This window comes from Aplidium turbinatum, chromosome 3 (genome assembly GCF_918807975.1).
Source record: "Aplidium turbinatum chromosome 3, kaAplTurb1.1, whole genome shotgun sequence".
Lineage (NCBI taxonomy): Eukaryota > Metazoa > Chordata > Ascidiacea > Aplousobranchia > Polyclinidae > Aplidium > Aplidium turbinatum.
In genome coordinates this window covers 42,523,716-42,548,572 of record NC_137474.1, presented here as the reverse complement: position 1 = coordinate 42,548,572, position 24,857 = coordinate 42,523,716, and the positions used below count along the sequence as shown (strand labels likewise).

General features: G+C 37.0%; 1 protein-coding gene across 1 annotated transcript; it reads right to left on the bottom strand.

The window, feature by feature from the left end:
- Nucleotides 1-12,724: 12,724 nt before the first annotated feature.
- On the bottom strand, nt 12,725-23,422 carry LOC145766289 (carotenoid-cleaving dioxygenase, mitochondrial-like). The gene is made up of 12 exons (XM_082577964.1): nt 23,313-23,422; nt 22,734-22,845; nt 22,089-22,235; nt 20,365-20,561; nt 19,164-19,344; nt 18,540-18,672; nt 17,806-17,969; nt 16,965-17,071; nt 15,886-16,060; nt 14,576-14,672; nt 13,705-13,863; nt 12,725-13,490 (listed from the first exon to the last, which is right to left on the bottom strand). The coding sequence occupies exons 1-12, from the start codon at nt 23,401-23,403 to the stop codon at nt 13,431-13,433; spliced, it is 1,623 nt and encodes a 540-aa protein (XP_082434090.1). The 5' UTR covers nt 23,404-23,422; the 3' UTR covers nt 12,725-13,430.
- Between the last annotated feature and the right edge of the window lie 1,435 nt (nt 23,423-24,857).

The window sequence follows — 24,857 nt, the reverse complement described above, 5'->3', positions numbered from 1 at the left end:
AAAGAACCAATACTGGGTTCTTTCAATAACCCCCAAAGGGTTTTTTTTCTTAAAAAGAACCTTTTTGAGGTACTATAATAAACCTTCTGAAAGTTCGATAAAATACCTTTCAGGTTTTTTTCTTATTTAGTACCTTTTTGAGGTACTATTCTGAACCTTCTGAACGTTCGATAAAATATCTTTCAGGGTTTTTTTCTTATTTAGTACCTTTTTGAGGTACTATTCTGAACGTTCGATAAAATACCTTTCAGGTTTTTTTCTTATTTAGTAGGCTACCTTTTTGAGGTACCAACCTTCCTATGGTTCCAATAGATACCTTTAGATAAACTTACAGTGCTATAACTGATGCTTAAGGTTTTATTGAAAAAGACGGTTACAAAGCAAATACCTTCACAAAACACGATTATCAAGAAATCGTGTTTTGTAGAAATGAACAAGTGTAAAGAAAACGAAAATCGATGAAGCATCTTTATTCTTTACATAGGACGATAAAAAAATACAGACCACAACAACTACAAAAATTGCATAGGATGATCGATAGCTTTTAAAGAGCACAGAAAACGTACTTGCAACAACGAGATACCGGTACACGTTTTCTGATCTCCAAAATACCTTCCGAGCATCCTGTATAATCACTGCCCATTACAATTTATTCACAAAACGCAATACCTTGCTTGTTACCTCCACATTTAAATGTAAAATGTGGGTAGACAAAAAAGATAAGGTATGCTTAATGGATTTGGGGTACTGGATGTTAAACACCCAGTAAGTACTCATCAGCACGGCCACAGCATCCACTAAATTATCCATTCCAATTACTTGACACCCGTCAACCATGACAGTGAAGCCATCTTCTTCTTCAAACTGTATAACCGGATATGTTGATTCTGGATTCTATAACAAACAATAAGCATATATATCAACTCGATGGCCAGCACAAGTGCAGGCTTTGAGCAACATTCACTTTACCAAACAAATAGCCTACAATGGGTGGGAGACACACAACCAAGGGCCTTTTCCTTGGTATCACATTTAGCGATTATCAATCAAGTGCGATGGCTCGCCATGCAGGACATCAGTAATGTTCTTAATCAACTTTTACATTCTTAATTAGCTTAATTATAATCACCAATTGCTGTAACAAAGCATGCATTGAAAATTGATGCTTATTGCAATGGTTTTGATGTAGCCATGATAACTCTCATGAAAGAGTGACGGTACCGTGAGTAGCCAGCTTGGATTAAACTAGTTCTTCTCTAAAAAATGAACTATTATCTATTAATTAATAGTTGCTAAACATACTGTACGAACTACAAATTAGGGAGCGTTCAACGTCAACCGGTAACTGGGGAGGGTACCTGAAAGTTGATATTGGAGGAGGGGGTGAAAAGCTGGGTGACGTCAATTGTAAACCCTTCTCCTCAAGCAAAAAAAGATAGTTTAAACTTAACTTGATATAATGAAAATACAAGTTTAGTTATGTTACCTGTTAAGTTCAGAATGTCCGCCGGCAATTTCTGCTTTTTAACGTCCTGATAAAAACGGTGGTAGCTAGTTTCTGAGAGCAGTTCAACACAATCTTTTTGCACCAGACTGTTCATTTCTTCGATCATCTGCAAAGACAAAAACCTCAAATTAACCCTCACATACATCCACGATTTCTGTCACTATATAGGATATATTAAAACTCATAGTATAAATACAGGGTCAGTTGGATAATAATCCTTAAAGGCGAAATATATTTGTCAATTAATCAGGCTTCTGTGTTTATACTGTGAGTTTACTGCACTGAGCTAACAAGTTACAGCAGCGATCGCCTGATAGTTGTCGCCTGATATATCTGATGTCAGTTAGATCCCAGTCACCTTACTAACCAGTACGTCACACTGGCTTTAGTCTTTAAATAGTGCCGTATATATATAAAAATGAACGTAATGTTCAACATACCCAAACAGCGGTTCCTTACGGCAGATAGTTCGCTTGCAGATCCGCAACCGACATTACTTTCCCATTGTGCAAACACGTGGATCGAGTGCGCAACATTCGGTCGCGAATCAAGCCGTTGTTGCGACGGCTCTCCCCCTTCGCCATCTCCCCTCTCAATTGTTTCAAATGACGCTCAATGTTGAAAGCATCTTCTACCTCGCCAACCAACTGTAAAACACAACAATTAGCACGCACACAACCATAGATACAAGGTTTGCAGTAATAAGGTTTATAGTAGAGTAGACATTGACAGTTGACGGGTATCCAGATGCGACGGTTTCTGAAGACAATATTATAAATTGTAAATAGAAACAGAGAATTAACTGTAGTTTTACAAAGTATAAAGTTGTTGTTATTGTATAAAGAAGACCACGTTGCGTAATCACAAAACAATAAACGAGAACATTAATCTGACGTGAGAGGATCCTTAGAATACAAACTTTTAACCAGTATATCGCCAAAGTACGACATAATTAATAATATAAAGAAAAGTACCGTATCTTACCAACTAATTGTAGCATACAGATCTTCACGAGTTGATTTCTGCACTTCGATAGTTGGCATAATTACTGATACTATCTTATATAATGCAGCAGCAGATGTCTTGACTCTATGTCTATACACTAATCTAACTATCGTAAACTGTGAAATGCGTTGTAGTCACCACATGCACTGGCTTGACCTATACTGGTCTGACCCGTAAACGTACGATAACTAGTAGAAATTACGTCAAGAGACGCACAAATGCTTCCTTCAGCTTACGAAGACGAAAAAAAAGTTTTCTAAACGACGACTTCAAGCTTGACTGAACAGCGACACAAAACGATAAAAACACAAGGTTGTTTTGATAATTTTACGTTAGTTTTTTGTTTAGCCTACTTGTGTTCCTTTATTTCGTCATGCGTTCTTTATTGTTTTGCACTCTCTTGCACTGATCGCCAAAAGAAAAAAGGATTTGTAACTGGTAAGTCGATTTGTATTGTATTCGTTCTAAAATTGCTAATTTCAATATTTCATAATTTCAAAGACAGTCACAAATCGAAAGCTCAAAAGTTACAGCGCAAGCGAAATTGTCTAACACGCACATTAAAGTAGCCTAAATTAATGCACATCAAGCATATTAAAAGCACAAACAAAAACCAAATCAAAAATCGTGTGTCGTTTCATCTCATTTTACAAATGTTGTAGACTATGTTTTAATCATCATCATCATTCGTTCAGTCGATTGGAATTGTCGGTCACTCAATATGCCTTCTCTCTTCACAGCTGTACAGTTTTGCGTTTATCAAACGTTACTGCATCAATATCGGATTGCCCATGCACAAACTGTACAGTCTTGCCTTTACCAAAATGTAATGCTCCAATATCAGAATCAACATATCCGGTTATACAGTTTGAAGAAGAAGATGGCTTCACTGTCATGGTCAACGGGTGTCAAGCAATTGGCATGGATAATTTAGTGGATGCTGCTGTGGCCGTGTTGTTGAGTACTTACTGGGTGTTTAACATCCAGTACCCCAAATCTACTAAGCATACCTTGTCTTTTTGTCTACCCACATTTTACATTTAGATGTGGAGGTAACAAGCAAGGTATTGCGTTTTGTGAATAAATTGTAATGGACAGTGATTATACAGGATGCTCGGAAGATTTTTAGGAGATCAGAAAACGTGTACCGGTATCTCGTTGTTACAAGCATGTTTTCTGTGCTCTTTAAAAGCTATCTATCATCCTATGCAATTTTTGTAGTTGTTGTGGTTTGTATTATTGTTTATCGTCCTATGTAAAGAATAAAGATGCTTCATCGATTTTCGTTTTCTAAGGTTGGTACCTCAAAAAGGTACTAAATACGAAAAAACCCTGAAAGGTATTTTATCGAACGTTCAGAAAGTTCATAATAGTACCTCAAAAAGGTACTAAATAAGAAAAAAAACCTGAAAGGTATTTTATCGAACGTTCAGAAGGTTCATAATAGTACCTCAAAAAGGTACTAAATAAGAAAAAACCTGAGAGGTATTTTATCGAAGGTTCATAATAGTACCTCAAAAAGGTACTAAATAAGAAAAAGCCCTGAAAGGTATTTTATCGAACCTTCAGCCGGTTCATTATAGTACCTCAAAAAAGGTTCTTTTTAGGAAAAAAAACCTTTGGGGGTTCTTGAAAGAACCAATAGGTTCTACAGGGTTCTTTCAAATACAGGGTTCTTTCAATATACAGGGTTCTTTCAAGAACCCCCAAAGGTTTTTTTCTTAAAAAGAACCCCCATTTCCAGTAGCTCCCTTATAGGTTCTTGTTTGAGCCTTTTTCGTTTACAGTGTTATTGCTAAAAGAATCTTAAAGAAAAGTTCAAAAAAAAACCTTTTCGAAAAGAACCTTTCTGCAGGGTTCTTTTCGAAACAAGTTCCGAAAAAGAACCCTAGGCTTAGGGTTCTTTTGGCAAGCAAAGGGTTCTTTTTGCAATAAAGAACCTTTGTTGTTAAAAGAACCCTAAACCTAGGGTTTTTCTCGAAAAAAGAACCCTAAACGAACCTTTTTCGAAACAAGTTCCGAAAAAGAACCCTAGGCTTAGGGTTGTTTTGGCAAGCAAAGGGTTCTTTTAGCAATAAAGAACCTTTGTTGTTAAAAGAACCCTAAACCTAGGGTTTTTCTCGAAAAAAGAACCCTAAACGAACCTTTTTCAAAACAAGTTCCGAAAAAGAACCCTAGGCTTAGGGTTCTTTTGGTAAGCAAAGGGTTCTTTTTGCAATAAAGAACCTTTTTTGTTAAAAGAACCCTAAGCCTAAGGTTTTTCTCGAAAAAAGAACCCTAAAAGAACCCTAAACGAACCTTTTTCATTTACAGTGTATATAAACAACATTATTAAGAGTTTTGTTATTTTTATTGCAATATACAAAAATGGACTCATCAATGAACATTCTACAGTTGCAAAAGATATTTTTTGCAAGTTTTGTTAAATTTTTAAATTTAACCTCAACCTGGATTGACCTCAACTCGTGGTAGCGCTAGAGTCTAGAGATGATGTCATTAAAATTTGTAGCTGGCCAGAAGTGGGTTTGAACTGTTGTACTTGTAGAAAGTTTATTTTAGGATTAATTTTATACTTAAAACTGGTAATAAAACCATTCCATTTGATGTGATGGGAAAACAAAATAGTTTTTTATCACACCGCAAGATTTGAATAGCTGGGATATCTTGAATAATAGACCAGATTGACTTTACTATTATTGAAGTTGGACAAACAGTATTGTCTAAGTCTAAGTTATGATAATTTAAATTTGTCAACATTTGGGTTGAATGTGAAGAAAGGCGTTCTTCCCGGCTATCAGCACAAGGCTGATTACTCACTAGCACAGCGAGCTGTAGTGACGCTTCGCTAACCAGAACGGTGTAGCTTCCACGCACGCCAGGGAAGAACGCCTTTCTTCACATTGACCTACCCCTGGCACCTGCTGGTTTTGTTGGCTCTTTCTTTCCACAAAGATAAGAGTTAAACTGACTGGTAAAGCGGCGGTCGATTACTCAAGTGGCAAGAATACGGTGCGATACTGATGAGCCCAGCCTCATGGGCGAAACACGTGTCTATCGCTGTCTATTCGATGCTACAATCGGCTGCCAAAATAACTTAAACATTTGGGTTGAATTTTAAAGTGATTTATTCAAAAAAACTTTGCAATTATAGGTGAAAGTTTTGTGGACAAACTTCTGTGAAATTTAGCTTAAATATATTGCCAAATTGAAACTGTCATAATTCCCCAAAATGTTGTCCAATTTTGAAACATTGTTGTTTATTTTAAGTCAAGTGGATGATCTTTATAAGCTTGTTAATCCAAATGCTGCAATAATAATGGAACACTTTGTTTATTGCCGCTCTACAATGCGAAGTCTTTACAAAAATGTGGTTGTTGTAATTATGTAACCATTAAATTTAAAGTGTAATTGCACTATTACTCAACTTATTCTTTGTTTAAGCGGGAAATAATGCAATTGGAGTTTTTGAAGTGTGTGCTAGCCCAAGAGATAACCTAGCCTTATGTGGTCTATGACGCTCTGACCATAGGCTACCTGCAATACAGTTATCTCCCGGTTAAGTACGCAACTTGATCCTGAGTAGTGTGTGCGAACTTATGTGGTAGGTGCGTACTTAGCAGTTATGCAGCCACCTAGTGAAGGTATGCGTGCAGCCATGCACCCTGCATGCGTGGCCAACGCGTGTGTGAATATGTGTACCCAATACACAAATGTTGCATTTATTATGTCATTGACGATGCGTTGCCCATGTTCAATTGTTCATTCATTCGTAAAAAGTTTTCTGTTATGTTTTCTTGTTGTGTTTTCTGTGGTTTTGTATGCCATTCTTTTCTACTAGTGTACAGTACAGCACAAGTAATTTGTTGGGTACAATTTTCTCGTTTGCATGATGTCAGGTAAAGGTAAGCGCTTAAGTGAATCCCAAAGATTGGAAGTCATCGCCAACTTGTATGTGCCGTCCGCTCCGAGTAAAAGAAGTCTCGCAAGAGAGTATGGCGTGAGTGAAGCTGCTATCCGAAAGATTTAAAAAAACTGAGAAGTTATTCGAAAGCGTTCTGCTTTGATGTCTGAGGAGACAAAGACAAAAACGTTTCGAGCGTCCGTTGGTCGGTTTTCTGAGCTTGAAGATATTCTATATCTTTGGATTGATAGCATGCGCCGTGCAAGTCTTCCCGTTCCCCCCTCACTGGTCATTGCAAAAGCAAAACAAATCGCTCAACAATTATCGATATCAGAAGATGAATTTAAAGCGTCGCGGCAGTGGCTTAGCCGGTTCAGAGCATGTCAAGGATTGCAGAAAGTTCTTCTTCATGGTGAAGGAGCTGATGTGGACAAGGAAGACCCAAAGCTTTTGGCTGCATTGAATGATTTACATGCTATAATTGCATGGTATGATCCTAAAAATGTGTATAACATGAATGAAACAGGGTTGTTTTTTCGTCTGCTACCTAGATATACCTTGCTTATGCCATTCGAAGATCTCAGCAGCATCCGAGGGAAGAAGAAAGCTAAAGACCGTGTGTCTCTGGTGACATAGGTATCATCGCCATGATTCCCATGTCACTTGGTAAACAGCCATGTGACATGGGAGTCATCGCGGTACTGAAGAAGAGGTACAAATATTCAAATCTCAGGGAGGTTCTGGATTTTTACGAGCTTGACGAGAACTTGAAGGCCCACAAAAAAGAGCAAGCTAAAAGATTACCCAGAGGGGCAGCAGGTGTTGCTTATGGGAACCCTTCTCATTTGCTGGATGCTGCTCACTATGTAAAGCAAGCATGGGATTTAATATCGGATGCGTCGGTAAGAAACTCGTTTAACAAGGCTCAACTACTAACTCCGTTGGATGGTGGCGTTGATGAGGAACCTAACTTCATGTCTGACATGTCTGAAATTTTGCGCTGTTTTAAGTCTATGGATGTTTCGGTTGACAAAGACGAGCTAGACAGATTTATGCATGTTGATGACGAAGAATAATGAAGAGTATTCACAGGCGATTTTGGGTGACGTGAATGAGGTGTTGGAAACGATGCAGACTGAAAATGATGACACTGACGATGAGGCTGGCCCAAGCAACGATTGTGCACCTGTCGAAAACATCATCGTTTTTCATGGCTTTGAACAACTTTACAACAAAGTGCTTGAAGTTGAGCTTACGATAATCTCAAAAGCACTTTTGAATGCTTTCAGCGAAAACTGAGACAGGTGACGTTGGAAGCCAAGCAAAAAAGAATGCAAAATATGCATCAGATGACTTTGCACGACAGGTTTAAGCAATGAACTATTGTTAAGTTGACGTTTAACTTTTTCTGACATTCAGTTAATGTGCTTGCTGTTTAAAATAAATAAATTGTTGAAAAAGTTGAACCCAGAATTTGTGAAGAATTTTTGCGTACTTATCTGGGATGCGAATTTAAACGGGTGCGTACTTAACCGGGAGATGACTGTACTACCAAGGCTAGTCAGAACAGTAAACGAAGACACTAAGGGTTGGGTGCAGTGCTGTATTCGAGGGAATATGGCGGTATGCGCAGTATACTCGCTGCTTTTTCGAGCAACTATAGTATACCCTCTGGCTTTCCAAAGAGATTGCCTATGCTATCCTTACTGATTCTTGACAACTACTAACTAACTACTTAATCATTTGAGGACCAATGGAACAACGATGTACCACGAACTTAATTCCGTCGTCCAATTTTGATTTTGATATAATTCATGTTATGGTAGAATAAAGATTAGTATTTTGCAAGTTGTGTATTATAATTTTGGAAAATCTGACAGTAGGCTATAGCCTATACCCTGTGCTTTTTTTTACGAATACAGCACTGGTTGGGTGCACCAACAGTGGATTATATTCAACGATTAAGCAAATCAACTGATTAAGAATATTATTCCGCACATTATTTTTGTTTTGCAACAACTGTGATCCGTTGATATAATTTACGACCACTGATCTGTAAATGAACTTCGCACAAACTGATTCTCGATCAATTAATCATACCATTAGCTTAATCGGCCGCTTGAAAGATATTGTCGGTGCATCCAACTTTAAAATTCAAATCAGTTTTGTGCCAACTCACAATTCACGCCTGCAAAGGATTTTTCCAACTGTGGCGCGTTTCATGTCTAAACTATAACTTTGACTGTTATTCAGAGTTTTATTGGTTAGGGTCGCAGGTTAGCTGAGAGTTTTCAATCCAAGTTAAGATACAAAAAGCATTGCTACTGGGAATTATCCAATAAAAGGTCTTTGTTAGATAACACAACAACAAAATTCAAGTGAATCAATTTATTACGCAATCATTTGATGACATCATGAGCAAACATTGTGGTATGCTGAGTTAAAGAAAATTTTGCCAAGTTTACATTTTTTCTATTGCGTAATCTGACTACTAAGTACGTATAAGGCGGTATTGACGGTAGCCTGTGACAGGCAGTTTCTTCTTTTCGACAGCCGTGCGTTCAACCATGGCTACCTAGAGATACTATAGTATCTCAAGGTGGCCATGGTTCAACTGAAGCATTGTTTCGAATTATTTTTCTTTATTGCTTTTCGGATCATAGGACTATCTATTCCACCTATATCGGTTTATCGTTTTGTCAGGTCACCTGTAGATTTCAAGCCTTCTTACAGTGACCTTTACTTCACCTCTGCTTCGGTGGTTGCCTCACAATAAAGCATGGAGGTTTTGCTTGTCAACTTTGTTTCTTGTTTACTCTTTGTGTTTGGCTGTACAAAGTTTGCACCCCAGACGTCTGAAGACGTTGAATCAATGTAAAAACGGCGGATTTCGCTGTCTGGGACATGTTTGCTCTTTTCTGACCTCAGTCCAATGACCCCATTAACATACTCCCGGATGTGTTGTTTAGTATCCTCATTTTGTTGTTTGTAAAGAAAACTACGATTTTAAAAATACAAATCACTGGCCCTCCTCTGAGTAGTTATATTTTGTGTCCACATACAGCGGTATTAAATATGTTTCGAATAGTCGTCAGACCACTCGGCATGCGACAACTCAGCAAGTGCTTCAACTCTTCAACCTCAGCAAAAGTCCAAGTCAGCAAATGAGATTTTCATCTGGCATTGAACTTGCTTGGTCATTGCTTGTTGAACTGAAGTTGCTGATTTGTGACATGCCAAAGTTCGGCTTGCTCACTTGATACTTGCTAAGTTTTATCATTTACGAACTTCAGCCACTTGCTGAAAAGTTGCTAGCTCAGTTGTCGCTTGCTGAACTGCCATTTGCTCAGTTCACAAATCACAACTGTTGACTTGTAGGAGACTCATTTCGAATTGCCCTCCTGCTGCGTGCTATACAATACCGGAGCAGCATATCGTCAGTTCTATCAACAATATTGTAGAAATCTGTGCTAATGCGTTCATTGTTGTTGTAAACCCATGAATGTTACAACTAGTAGTATTTGTATATAATAGTAATATAGTGTAATTGCTAGGGCAATTTTTTTGTCACTAAAGTTACTTTTTTTACTTGTATCATGGCCACCTGGAGATGCGGCCTGATTTGTCACGGTTTGCAGATTTTGATTACATGTACTGAGGTACTGCTAGTGTTTAACTGACATTTTCTGAGATTTTTTTACGTTTTGGTGTCTCCTAATGATATAAAACAGGGGTGTGCAACGTGCGGCCCGCGGGCCAAATGTGGCCCGCGAAGAAAAATTATGTGGCCCGCGAAGATGTGCCAATTTTGAATTGTGTGCGGCCCGCAAAACATGTTTATACGGTAATTTAGTTTAGTCTGGTACGTTTGAACAATTCATTGTGGAGTGGAATATTGTAGATTTCGCACCTTCTGTTAACCATTTTAGAAGTCTCCCACCGGCCACCGCCAATCCATTGTATTTAATTTTCTATTCTGATGTCTCTGGATTTATTAATATTCAATTGAACACTGAGAATATGTCCTTATAATGTTTGTAATGTATTGTTTTGAGTTTAAAGTTAACCGTTGTTATTGCGTTCATAAACGTAGTTGCACTGATGAGAATTTAATATTCGAAAACGAGTTCTGCAACACTGTTTTTTGCACTCTGTAATGCCAGATGCAGATTTATCTGTAGCTTTCCATCACGCATTGAAGCGGTGATCTGATCATGAAATTTTCTACGGTTTGAGAAAAAGTTTTCTCTGCCTATAAAACGTTGAATGGTAGTTTAATCAATTATTTTTAAAAATGTATGGTCACATAAAAGGCATTATGAACAAAGTACGACTTTGGAAAGCTCACATACAGACAGGACATCTTTTCCACTTTCCAACTTTGAGAGACTATGGAATGCATCCGGAGAAGAAAACTAAACTTGAAAAATTGTTGTATGAATTTTTGGCTCGTTTCAAGGACTTCAAATCTCATGAACATTTGTTTGATATATTCTCTTCGCCATTCCACACGGACATTGACAAAGCACCAGCTGATATCCAACTTGAATTGATTGATCTTCAAGAGAAAAAGGATTTGAAAGCAAAGTATTTAACAATGAATCTTGGCGATTTTTACCGAAAACATTTCAATTAAGATGACTTTCCACATTTCAAAAATCCATGGCTTCAAAAATGGCACTTTTTGGCTCAACGTATTTGTGCGAACATTTTTTTCTAAAACGGGCGTCATGAAATCTCCCTATTGATCGGTTCTGACAGACCAACACTTGGAAAATGGACTTCGAATTGCGATCACTTCCATTAAAGTAAATTTGGAAAAAGCCGTCAGGAAAAGAAGCCAGCTGCAAACTTCTCACTGAGCTCGTTTAAAGACAGTGTGACAATAAATTTGAATAGCAGTTTTCTTCAGAAATTTATGCGTCCTAACTTATTATTTCTGGAAGGAGATAACCCCTAATATAAGAATAACATGAATAACAAAAAAAACTACTCTTTTGGGGCTGCAACTACTACAAATCATATGTTAAATAAACGTGAGGCCCGCGGTTTCACCCAATTACTTATATCTGGCCCTCCTGTAACAAAGGTTGCACACCCCTGATATAAAAGCTTTTTGTTGCATTGGGGAAGCAATAGAAAATGAGAAAAAGTAAGTTGAAAAACGCTGAATCAGACTGTTATTTGAAAAATTAACAGTCTGACTAAAATCTTTGAAATCAAATTTTCTTTGTTTTTCAACATGTGAGGATGTTAAAACCTATTGTGTCATCTGGGGAAAACAGTAAAGAAAGAGTAAAAATATAATTTTGGAAAAAATTATACATTCACCCAAAGTTAACAAAATCTGGAAATTTCTGCAAAATGTGACAAATCAGGCCGTATCTTTAGGTGGCCATGGTTGTATCAATTAACAAAAGAAATGTAGAACCAAAATTTCATGGCTGTGGGGTCAATATTAAAAAAAGTTATAAAGTTACCAAAAGTCACTTTTTGTGTTTTTAGGTTGCTTTTCATTTTTGGTCACTTTACTTTACATACGTTTTGGTCTAATTCCCCATTTATTTATCTTTCATTGCTACTGGAGAGATGAATTTACATTCTGTGTAATGCCAAGACTTTTAATATATTTTCTACTGTGCTACGAATTTTAGGTTTGCATGAGCCCATGCTTGTTCGTATCGCGTGTATTCCCGAAAACTCGTAAAGTATTTTTTTCAATGAAACAAGTTGTGTTAACTATACTTAACCAATTGTTTTCCCTGTAACAGCTAAAGTGTTTGATTGACAGAAACTTCCTGCCAGAGAATATGTGTAATTTAAATGTGCAATTATAATTTGAGCACAAATTGATACTAATTTAGATGCTTTTTTATGTTGAATTGCTGCTACTGTTTTCATTGAATAAAGTTACTTTTTGGTTACTTTTTCGCAAAATTAAAGTCACCTTTTTGAGTTTTTTTGGTTACAAAAAATCGCCCTAGTAATTACGCAATGTTCCCATATGCAAAGAATTACATGACATCAACGCAGGTTAACGTGTAGAAAACCAACAGGACTTTCATTTTGTGTTACATTTTGTGATACACCAGATCATAATCTGGTGTATTTTATAATCGGTGATTGCAATTCACAAGATAGTACACTATCTTCAACTTGTCTTGATATTTGCATGCAAGAGTAATGTTTGTGGTCTGTGTGACATCATCGACTTATTCTATCGACCGCTCTCTCTTCTTTTTTTAATTAATCGCCTACACTTGTGGTAGCCTACTTGTTGTTGCGTGGGACAGCACCCGTACGAATGAATGATAAGTTTTTTATTTGTAAATCAACTGTATATGGTGCTGTTCGATGCAGAAGAATGAAGTAAAGTAGGCTTACTTTGAAAAGAAAATTCTCTGTGAGACACAATGAAGCCGATGAGGATTGCTGTGCAAGAAATTAATTCAAATATCTTCTCGTTGAATAATATTACTGACTTCATAATTGAATTACTGATCAAATATAGATTTAATATGGTTAAAATATTTCAAACAATTTCATTAAAATATAAAGTAAACGATAAAATATTTGATACAAGAATTATTCCACAATTGCAATGAAATATACGTCACATTTCCATAAATCGAATGTTGCCATACTATATTAAAAAGTTGGCAAATATGGAAAAGTTTAGGTAATTTTCAAAATTATTATCTTTTCTAGCAGCAGTTGTAACTATTGCTAAAAAAGATAGTTGGGAAATAGCAAACATAGAAGCATTTACTGCATATTTTAAAGTAGCCTATATGTCTTCAGACATCATATTTATAATAATCAGTCGTCGAACTATGTAAACTTGAAAAGTTAAACTTGCTTATTTAAAATGTGCTAATAATAATTTGTTACATAGACTAGATTTTTGAAGTGGTATTTCCTCCAGACGTGCTAGCCTTATGACATGTGACAATTACAATGTGTTGCATAAAGTTTAAAGCTGGCATTGCAGAGTTGTAGATAGATCAAATAAGAGTTTTATTCTTTTTCTTTTGGCGTAAAACAACCATGAACTGGAAAAGGAAGCTTTGCTTTTATCTGGAATAAGAAATTGTGTCGACTTAAAATATAAACTCTAAGGTTAAAGTACGATACATCCTGTTAAAAGTAAGCTTAAACTAAGTTGTTTCATTGTTTGCTATTAAATTTAATGCTAATTTTTGCTAAATTTGTACTAAATTTAATGCTAATCTGGTAAAAACTTTCCGATTGCTGCTTGGACTACTTATATGTCTGTATAAACTCGTAATACCTCTGCTCTAGCAACTTCTTTAAAGCTCTTCCCATCAAGAATTAGGAGAAAGATGGGGTCATCAGGATGTGCTGAAACAACTGTTGTTAGGACTACCCCATCATCTTCTTCCGTACTACCTGGCCTCTTTATAAACACCGGCTCGGATGGGATGCTGCCCTGCAAAGATAAATTCAGTTGATCGTCATGGAAATTAAGTTTATGATGAACTAAAACAAGAACAATGTGGATGCATCATTTCTTCATTGTTCGCATAAACAAAGATAAGTAATTTCTCATGGCAATACAAGATAAATGGCCGAGCATTCATTACATAACAACATTGATTCATAGAAAATAAGGCTGCAAGCACCACTATGATTTATAAGAAGTCCTTGAGAGTTTGAAATGGCCAATTTAAAGGTATGCAGTATAGTGTGCTGTCGTAAGAGAAGTAATCCCTTGAGAGGGAAACGTTATGCTATATGAGCCTGTGCAAGGTGTTTGTTAATAAATTTTGTCATTTTATATACCTGGTAACTTGAAAGTTTTAATCTGTTTGATGAATAGCCTAACATAATGACAAAACTTTTTCTTACTGAAGTATATTTGAAGTCCTACTTTGAGCTATATAGCCTATTATGAGCTCTGCAGTTTCGAATTGCCGTTGTGTGCAAAACGACAGTAAAGCATCACACGAATTACTGCATGTATTGTTTTGCTTATATGTTTTTATATCAATACATTCATTGCTAGAAAAGAAAAAATCTCAGTAGATAAATACATTTTTCAATTAACGAATCGCTGAAAGAGGAAAAAAGGTAGAAAAACTTTGCAAATCTTAATTGAAACAGAACCACAGCAAATAAAACAACCAAACTAGATTTGATACCTTTTCGTGCCACTGCACAGCATCTTTTGTTTCCACGTTAATCTTCATCAATCGATCCGGCAAAGCGAATTCGTCTTCCCCGTCACAATAAAAGAATCTGTTACAACACCAGGAAAATCAGTGATCGATATTAAAACCATCCAGGTGTGGAAAAATTTGTTTTTGTGGGCCTTTTATCTTTTGGCTTACGCCTTCTGATTTCAATGAGTTTTATTTAATTTTTTTGACCATGAAATCAAGGATTTTTTGATTTGTCAATAAAAATTCGTCTAAGCTTAAATTCTCGCCGAGGATTTTAACGAAGTCACTGTTTTAGCCTAAATAAATATTAGGTATTTTTTTAACAAGAATTACAGTTCTGTATATTTACACAGAATTTAACGTTAAAAATACATCATTTTGATTAAAAACGTGCCCGTTCGTCACTTTTTAACAAGCCTAGATTTGTTTCCTTAAAACTAACCTATGGTCAGGTTATGACAATTACTTACACAAAGTTATTACATGAAAGCACGATACTTAATTTACCATCATTACAAATTTACTTCGTGGCTTGCGCGATGTACACTGCGGTACGCTTACGTTAGTTCAGCCACGCTATGAGTAGCTTATGTGTAGGTCTAGTAATTGTTTTTGTAATATAAAAATGTGTTCATATGCGCAAATTCTTAAAATTGACATTTAGATAGTTATTAGAGTAAGCAAATTTGCGAACCATTGTCTTGGACTGTGAATAGCCGCTTTTAAACGTAAACTGCAGAAGTTTTAAACCTTGGACACGGTTCAGAACGTGAAACAGTGACGCAGTTAAGAAACTTTAAAGGGGCAAAAGCAACTGTTTGGGGGGCATAGCTTTTATTGTTTGAAATAAAAAACTTGTTTAAAAATATAATTAGGCTACTGAATGCCACCGAACATTTATGAAGTGCCATTTAACATAGCCTACAGTATAATACAATGTCATTGAAATATCGTAACAGAATTAAAAAAAAATATTTGAGGAGACAAGAAAAAAATTTGGAGATTGGACGATTGTTCCTGTAGGCTGTAACAATGTAGCTACGTCCCTAACGTGAAAGTTAACAGTGTAGAGTTTCTGCTTGTAGGCGGAGTGTTGTTAGCTGTGAATTATTCTATTTACTAAGTGCCGCTGAATGGAGAGCTGTCCTTGAAATGCGTTGCTCAAGAACACATCCCGGGAGTTGAACCAGCGCTCCTTGAACTTGTCATTTCTTTGCAGATCAGAAACAATTGAGCCAAATATCATAGTGGACAGTTGCAAAATAATTTGATAAAATTTTTATACTCACTTATACTTTCGTTGATTGAAACCTTCATAGTTGATTTGAGGTAGTTCAACACCTGTACAACGCAACTTCTTGCAAGATTCTTCTGTAATCAGCTTTTCAGGAGTGAGAAACACTGCGCCGTCTTCCCTTACTTCAGCTGTTGCTTGGCAACCGGGAATGGTCACTAGATTCTTACCTGAAAGTCAAGCAAAGATTCAAGAGAATTTTTACTTTGATAGCGTATAGCAACCCCCTTTTGCTGTAAAAACACATAACTAACACTTAAGGGCGTAGCAAGCAAAAGACGTTGTTTGGGGAAAATATAATTATTTTTACACTTGTGGGTGAGCCTGGTAAGGAGTCATCCCCAAGGCGGAGCACCCACATGGGGGTTTAGGGAGCGTCTCCGAAAAAATTTTGAAAAAAATACTTTTAGATTGAGCCTTCTGAGAGTAGCCTACTTTCAGCTTAAATCAACAGTAAGACTTTGTCAAATTTTCTTTTAACAGAGTGTAAAAGTTTTATTTAAAATATTTTTGAAGGGCAATTTCCCCCTTTGCCTCCCTGACTACGCCCTTGCTAACATTGAACGGCTATTGGAAGCAATGTCTTTATGGTTTTGTTATCAAAGTGTAAATTTTACGCAATAAATACAAGAAATAAATTGAACGTTTTCGGCTTCAATGGAACTTTATCTAGAAATCTAAAAGTTGAATGCACGAACAGCGGATATGTTAAACGGCTAATTAAGCTATCCGTTAAACAGTTAATGAAGAATCAGCTTGTGCAAAGCTAGTATGTGGATCGGTAGTTGGAGGTTTATAATTAGTGGATTCTGCTAGGTTGCGAGTTACAACCAGTGATTAAGCAGCTCTTGGCTGGGAGCAGAGTGATTGGTCCTCACAACAGTGTTGCTAAATGTTCTTCAAATTATACATTGCCGTTTTCCTCAACAGCAATTTCACGTCAGTTATATCTACAAACTGTAGACTTTCTCAAAAACGGTGAGTGGGTGAGTTTAGGATTACTCGACGAAAAATTTTCATTCAATATTTTGTTGTTAACATAAACTACAGCAAATGACAAAAAAATCTGCAAACCTTTTGGTGTTTCTTGATTGACATCAAGAGGTATTACAAACCTCAAGGGCCACATTTTAGGAATCGTTCTGCGCTTTTCAGGACCACCTTTCAAGATCGGCATAAGACTGCATCAAAAATATTGTCATCACAATTTGCATAAAAGTTTTGATATGCCTAATCAGGGTTTCTCGTCTAATGATAAAGTATTGCTAAAACAGTTTGTTTTTTTTAAGTGAGTTTCTTTCTTTTTTCTTTTGTTCGCATTATTTAGACAATCTCTCTAAGCCGACCATATTAGATGAAGCAAAGTAGGTCCGCCCCGATAGCTCAATTGGTTAGCGCGTGAATTCATGAATGAAGATCAAGCAGCGCTGGTTCGACTCTCTCGGGATGTGCGCTTGAGCAACGCATTTCAGGATTGCTCTCCATTCAGCGGCACCTAATGGATAGAATAATTCCCCAGCAACAACACTTCAACAATCGGAAACTTCACTCTGTCAATCTCGGTAACCGGTCTTGCGTCAAAAGCCTCTACAAGTATGCGAAACTACTAGAAACAACTTATATTTGTCAGTCCGAGGATGAACGTTCAAAGCCAAACAGGGTCTGGTTAAGTAGCCTAGTGGTAAATTCTGTCATATTTCATTTGATGCCGGGTATTTTTTAAGATCAAGTGCACAGGAAGTCGATCTTCAATCCACCTACAAGTTTATCGTTAATCAAGTTTTATCAAGACAAATCTGCGTGTTTTCAACAAGAGTTAAACCACCGTGGTTTTCAGCGTCGTATAGGCGCACGTGTTGCCCGATGACAATAGTTTTCTAAAACCTGGAAAACCAAGTAATAATAATTCACTTACTAGTACAAGAAAGTGACTCCGTCTGAACATAAAACGTCCACTACCAGAAAGTTTTTGTCTTTAACAGTCTCATCATAAGAGTTGATGTGATGGAAAGTAAATCTTCCTTTCGAAGCGTACTTTGTTGGAAGCGGCTCCATTGTTTTTCTGTCAATCACGTGGAACTGAAATGGTAAGAAATGCTAATAAGTCTTTGATACATAAGTAAATTTTTCATGTGCGCTGTATATCAGATCATGTTATTTGTAGGCTATGTAAGAGACAAATCGCTGGTAGGCTATAGCTTTTTCTTTGCAGACGTTGTGTAAATACCAAAGTCGACTGATTTGCTGGCTGAAGGGAGAAGAGAAAACAATATATCACAAGGATGCTTTTCTTTTTATGTCAAACCTACATAAAGCCCCGCAACCACCGATGATCTCAAAAGTCACACAGGCCTTATGGCGGAATAGTGACACGCTCTAATTTTAGTGAGCTGTGAAATGAGCATTTTCACCTTAAGATAGGGCAGTGAGGAATAATGTTCCAGACAGCTTATCAACTGTCTTTTACATTGATTCAACGTCTGCAAACGTTCAATCAAAGTATCCTAAAGAATGGTTGATTCACTGTCTGGGGTGTTGTTGTGCTTTTGGTATCTTCTTTACATATTTTATGCAGAGTAGTTACATCAACAAAAAACTGTAAAAAATCATGGTCTCAAAGAGAAGCTCGGATAAAATAATCACACTTACAACTGATTCCCTTTCTGATTCTTCAACCACGGACCCAGCAATTCCTTTTTGAGGATCACTGGGATCTCTGGGCTTCATGCCCATGCGAACAATTTGGTCATGGAAGCAGAAATACTTCAGTGACATCCCCAAACTGGCAAAATATTAATATCGTAATACAAGAGCGTAGTCAGAAAGGGTTGCGAACTTCAACGTTTCTCTTTTTTAAACGTTGTATTAATAGTCTATAGTGACGTCACACATGCCAGAAAGAGAGGAGTAGAATTCACAAACCTCTCTAGTTACCTCTCGGAAGATCGAAACACTGGCCACTGTCCGTAGTTACTTTTAATAAAGTATTTTTAGACATCATTTTTAGACAATAATGTCTTTTTAGACAGTATTTTTAAAGAAATAAAAAAGACTCAAGAGTCATGCAAATTTCACTTTGTATGTAGCTACATGTACTTGAGATTCACTCTCTAGTTATGCTGCTGAATTCATAGCTATAAGCTACAACCTATCAATTAGGATAGTGTCCACTATTCCATATGGTTAAAGCAAGTTAATCAAACATAGCTTTTGCACAAAATTTGAATGAAACAATCAGAGCTGGTATTTCTTGTAGTTGTTGGCCCTGTTTACCTGTGAAAATAACTTGGTTTTGAGATATCGTTTGGAGAGACAGGGACCTTCGCCACGACTTTAATGTCTGCTAGGGGTTCGCCATCTTTTCGCATTCCGCTGGCTTTCACTTGTCCAATACCGTAAGAACAGCTTTGTGGTCCAAACGTTGTGGTGACATTATAGTAGTCCCCATTGATGTCTGACAAAAATATCAGGTGGTTATCATAATTAGTAATTATGTCTTTAGTTTATTGCTTTGTTTTTTTAGTTACCGTAGGGTCACACAAACACATACCTTAAAGATGGATGGGGATACGATTTCATCACTCACATCTTCTTTGAGTTATGTGTGCCGTCACAATAATTGAATAAATAATAATGATGTAAGTATGCAAGTGATCATGATCAAATTACAGTAAAAAAACTAAATTCAGTAGCTTGTGCCTTGCGGCGCATTAATGCGGTAATAACTGGAAGGAACAATCAATACTGAACAAGAAAAAGATTGAGAAATATTACCGTGTTGCCTTCCAAATATAGATCACCACAAAAATATTTTAGAAAAATTGCAGTTTAATTTTTTTCTTTTTGCGATAAATTTTAATCATTTTTTAATTAAAATTTGAGTTCACTGTAGGTAGGCTTAGAGCTGTGGAGTCGAAGTCCTGGAGTCATAGGGATTTTGGCGTGTCCATAAACGGAATCGTTACAAAAAATCCAACTCCTGCTCTGGGTTGATACAAAACGATAAATAGTAAAAAAACAACACGAACCTTCTTGCCTTGCCTTTTTGGCTCGTTGAAAAGTATTTATATTAACATAAGTTTGAAAGCCAAAGAAAACAAAAACAGATGCTCCGTTAGGCGCCCCGTTAGCTCAGTGGTTACGCACCCGGCTCAAGATCTCGCGGCGCTGGTTCGACTCTCGGGGTATGCGCTTGAGCATTGAGCAACGCATTTCAGGACTGCTCTCCATTCAGCGGCACCTAATGAATGGAATAATTCCCTGGCAACAACACTTCAACGATCGAAAAATTCACTCTGCCAATCTCGGTAACCGGCCCTGCGTCAAACAAAAGCCTCTACAAGTATGCGAAACTACCAGGAATAACCTACCAAGGCTTTGCCAGTCTGAGGATAAAGATTCAAACCAGACCAGATTTAAGACACTTTTGCGGTCATAGAGGGAAATTGTCTACGTCAACCATGCGTCAACTAACCGTAGTGCGGGTGAGCAGTGAGTATGTGAGCATCACCGAATTTGCCTGGATCCAAAAACTGTTTCGTGTCCAAGGTGTCGGGGTCGATGCGGTACGCGATTGACGTGTCTGTTGTTGCGTAATAAGCGCCACCAAGGTTCGAGAAATTGACAATGCAATTGTCAGCAGGTGGAAGAGATGAAAACTTGGAGAAAAATCTGCATCGAAAGTTGTTTTTAGAAGATAAAACTTTGAAATTTTTCACAGTTTTGGGACAAAACAAAATTTACAACGTGTTTACCTTTCCATATCAAACAAACCTCTTTCAATATGAGGTAGCTAGAGAAAATGTTGAGAAAATTAAAACTTTTTTTTTTACTAGGCTACATCGCGGTACTGTAATTAAACTACTAGCCAACGTGTAAATAATACCTGTTGTACCATATGTGTTTTGTGTATGCATAAATAGGTTAACATATAAAATAGTTTCTGGCGTTTTTTGGTGACAGCAGGGTATGCTACCATAAAATGTTCAAAATGATATCCAGTTTTATTTCCGACATTTTGTCAGTCGGTGCGACTAACTTTAGAGGGCCGAAACAAGTAAAAACGACCTGCTTAGCAGCAAAATGGCACCCCAGAAACATATTGTCGAAACAACGAAAAAAAAAATGGTTATCATATTCAACAGGTTATGGTGGCTTAATCTGCAGTCACCAGAAAAACGCAAAAAAAATATAAATAAATGCTTGATAAACAATCTCATCCTGTAGCCTACACTGATAACATCGTTATGATGAAAAAATACTACTGTATCATTATCATCAATATTTATTTTCAATATTGATCCAAGCAGCATCATTAAGAAACTTTGAAGAATATTGAATGTAAACAGAAAAGATAAGATTATTCAGTTATGATGAGTCACACGTCTCTAAGTGGAATATTCTGTAAGAATGGAGGTCATAATCTTTCTCGCAGCTACGCTTCTGCCGAAGCCCGAAAAGTTTGAAGAGCATTGCAAAGCATATATTTTATAAATAAGGTTGGTATTTTTGACCCTGTTATCTTATTACTTATTACCATGGCCATTTGGAGATGAGGCCTGATTTGTCACATTTTGCAGATTTTGATTACAGCTATTGCTAGTGCTTGACTGACATTTTTTGAGATGTTTTTACTTTTTGCGTTTTCCTAATGACATAAAACTTTTTTGTTGCCTTAGGGAAGCAGCAGCAAATGAGAAAAAGTAAGTTGAAAAACGCAAAATCAGACTGTTATTGAAAATTAACAGTCTGACTAAAATCTTCGAAATCAAATTTTCTTTGTTTTTCAACATGTGAGAATGTTAAAACCTATTGTGTCATCTGGGGAAAAGAATAAAGAAAGCGTAAAAATCTAATTTTTAGAAAAATTTATTTAGACGTTCGCCCAAAGTTAGAAAAACTTGGAAATTTCTGCAAAATGTGACAAATCAGGCCGTATCTTTAGGTGGCCATGTTATTACTATCACTATTGTCTCTTTTTAAGACCAACTGTTCTCCTCAACGTGGTGGAGAGGTGGCAACAAGACATACTAGCCTACATACCTTGGCTAAACGGCTCTTGCCTGGGAAAAGATCTAGCAGCTTAGGCTACCCCAGAATTTCTTTGAAAATACTCTATGGTGACAAAAGAAGATTCCCAGACAAACTATATAGCGTGGCCGAGAGTCGAAGTCAACTGAGCGGATGATGATTACTTACTTTCCAAATACAGCTTGACAAGGATCGCAGATGGATAGTTCCGCCATTCCTGGGACTGTAAGACCATTGTCCTTATGATTTCTTTTGTACGTTTCAGATTGAATAAATTTGCTGGAGTACTGTACTTTGCCTTCAGAAATGTCAAACCTGGACACAATAAAATTATTGGAAACTTTCATCCACATCCAATGCACATTTTATCAGTGGCATGGCTGCCCTTGGTAGTTAGTAATTTTGGCGCGGCACTTCATGCGGCAACAAATCAACCAAAGGCACTACTTGTGGCAGCGCACTCGCCTCGTACGCTGCTTTGTTGACAGCATGAGTCTGGAGGATAATTAGAATATAGTCTCCAATGACATTTTCTAGACTCTAGATAAACTGTTCTTACTTGTGCAATAAACCAGCTCAGTGGCCGAGTGGTTTTCGCATTCAGCTCTAGTGGTGGTAGGTCTGAGATGGATTCCAGGTCGGGTGATACCAAATACTTTAAAAACTGTACCCACTGTGTCTTTCTTTCATAACGCAGATGATAAGTCGGGTAATTTAGTGACATCGTATATCTGATATAAACATTAACCCTGCTGCTGAAAAACCTTAGCAGTTGTAGAGCGATAATAAATAAAACAATAACATAATTATTACTTGTGCAATATCGCATGCCCATCAAACCAGTGTTTATAGGTGTCCTTTCCCACTGTGAATTCACCCGGTCCGTTGCGTGTCATATGTCCTTTCAACCATGACGGGATTGTTCCTTTGATATCATAAGTAAAGGTAAAAGTATCACCTCAAAGTAGAGTAGTAAAATTTTAGTAGATTTTTCGTTGTAGGCCTATGTGAATGAGAAAACGTAGCCTACTTGTCCTAATAGACCCAAATCTGTGGTGGAAGCTTTGTAATAAAGCCGAATTAATAAAATTTAGCTTGATACTTTCTGTGTTTAGAATAAGTTATCAAAAATCAACCAAATGCGCACTACATATCAAATTACAAAAAAAATCCAACGGGCTTAGGCTATTACATCCAAAATGGGCAGGACCTGAGGTGGATGCATTAACAAAATTCTACTGCATTTATATACATAAAAAAACAGCCGGAAAACGTTTTTTGATGCAAAATGTACACAAATATGGAGCCATTTTTTACCAGAGTGGTTTACCTCTCCATCTCAGTCACATGATATCTACGCCTATAACTTCTAATACAATTCTATACACAAACCTTTAACTTGGCATGGGGTAGGTTTCATTTCTTCACCATCCCGCAATTGATTGTACGTCATTCCTTCAATGCCATTTTCCATGCTGCCCATTTTTTTAGACTTTTAACCAACAACTAAAAAATTCAAAACTAATTAAAGCTATTTTCGATTTGGTAAGCTATTTTCCAATGATGCGAAGCAAATAAATGCACATCGCTGCAAGCACTTGTTGTAGACTGAAATACTTCAAATTGTTAGACTAAGATGATTTATCTGGCCAGCAATAGATGTTTCTTGTAGATCTTGTTTCAATTTTCAGCAAATCTCTCTTTTTAATAGCCTTAGGGCAAGATTAATTTTAATCGGAGCTACTTCCGGAACTACAAATTTTACAACCAAAAGTTCAAGTTTTGAACCCAGACATTCTTCTTGATTGGATCCAAAATAGGCAGACGTTCCGGAAGGATGCTTTTAAAAAATAAGTAGCCTACTGTCCATAAGTGAAACGGCTGACACTAAATAATCTTACTGGTCTGCATACATTATAGCCTACAGTAGGCTATAAACGTGCAATTGTGCATGGCTGTGCAGTGGTGCACAACATTATTGCCGCGAGCTTATGAAATTCAGAACGTGCAGTTTTAAGACTGTTACAACAGTTTCCAACGTTGAAGATTTACAAAACGACACATAAAATCGATCTGATTTCTTGACAACAAAAGTTGGACTACAGCTCTTTTTGTCTGCAAGGTCGGCGACATTGTTGCTTATAAGCTCAGCAAACAATGTGCTTGGTGAGGGTTGCGAAAAGTTCAAAATTCGTTAATAGTTGACTTGAAGCATGCGTTGTTAGGATGCTTTGTTTCTAATGCCTTATTAAACTTTTGTCATCCGGTTGAACAAATCTATTTATCATCGTCGGGGTCAAAAGTGCAGTAGGCCTAGTCATATTTTCTACTAAACTATTAAAGCAATCCAGTTTTTGTGTAGCTTAATTCTGATCTTGCTCGTATCAGTAAAATATAAATTGACAATTCAAGATTTTGCCACAGTCAACCGGATAAATATAATTTAACAGTTACGTCAAACATAACGTTTGTCTTCTAAATGCATAGCCGTCAAAGTTCTCTGCAATTGCCAATAATTCACATGATCATTTAGCCAATAGAATTATATAAAACACAACTTTTTTGTGTTTGCGTTTCAACTCGGGTTCGTAGCTCTAGAATTCAGATTCAGTAACTTTCTGATGCTAAGTACATTATAATGTTTACACTCCATACAAGGGATCTTTATACCATTCGTCGTTGTCGTGTGAGCCTCTGGGGCCTAGGGTCTATCCTTTTACCACCCCAGATTCAAGATGTCCCCGGACTACACTGGAAGGCTACTAGAGAGCAGCTAGTGTTTGGTTTCATCATCCATGACCCGCAGACCTTCCACTCCGTTAGGTGACTTGAAGATGGAACAGTCATTGATGATGTGGTCATTAATGATGTGGTCATTGATGATGTGGTCTACCATTTAAGGGTGAGAGACGACTTCCAAGCGGGTGCGCGTTTCAT

What these genes read in the sequence shown, in the direction of transcription:
- LOC145766289 (XM_082577964.1), bottom strand. Translation starts at nt 23,403, where the DNA reads ATGGGCAGCATGGAAAATGGCATTGAAGGAATGACGTACAATCAATTG. An exon ending in GGGCATGCGATATTGCACAA is followed by an intron (nt 22,236 to 22,733) that starts GTAATAATTATG and finishes TATTGTGTCCAG; the next exon opens with GTTTGACATTTCTGAAGGCA. An exon ending in CTGTGCAGTGGCACGAAAAG is followed by an intron (nt 13,864 to 14,575) that starts GTATCAAATCTA and finishes TTATCTTTGCAG; the next exon opens with GGCAGCATCCCATCCGAGCC.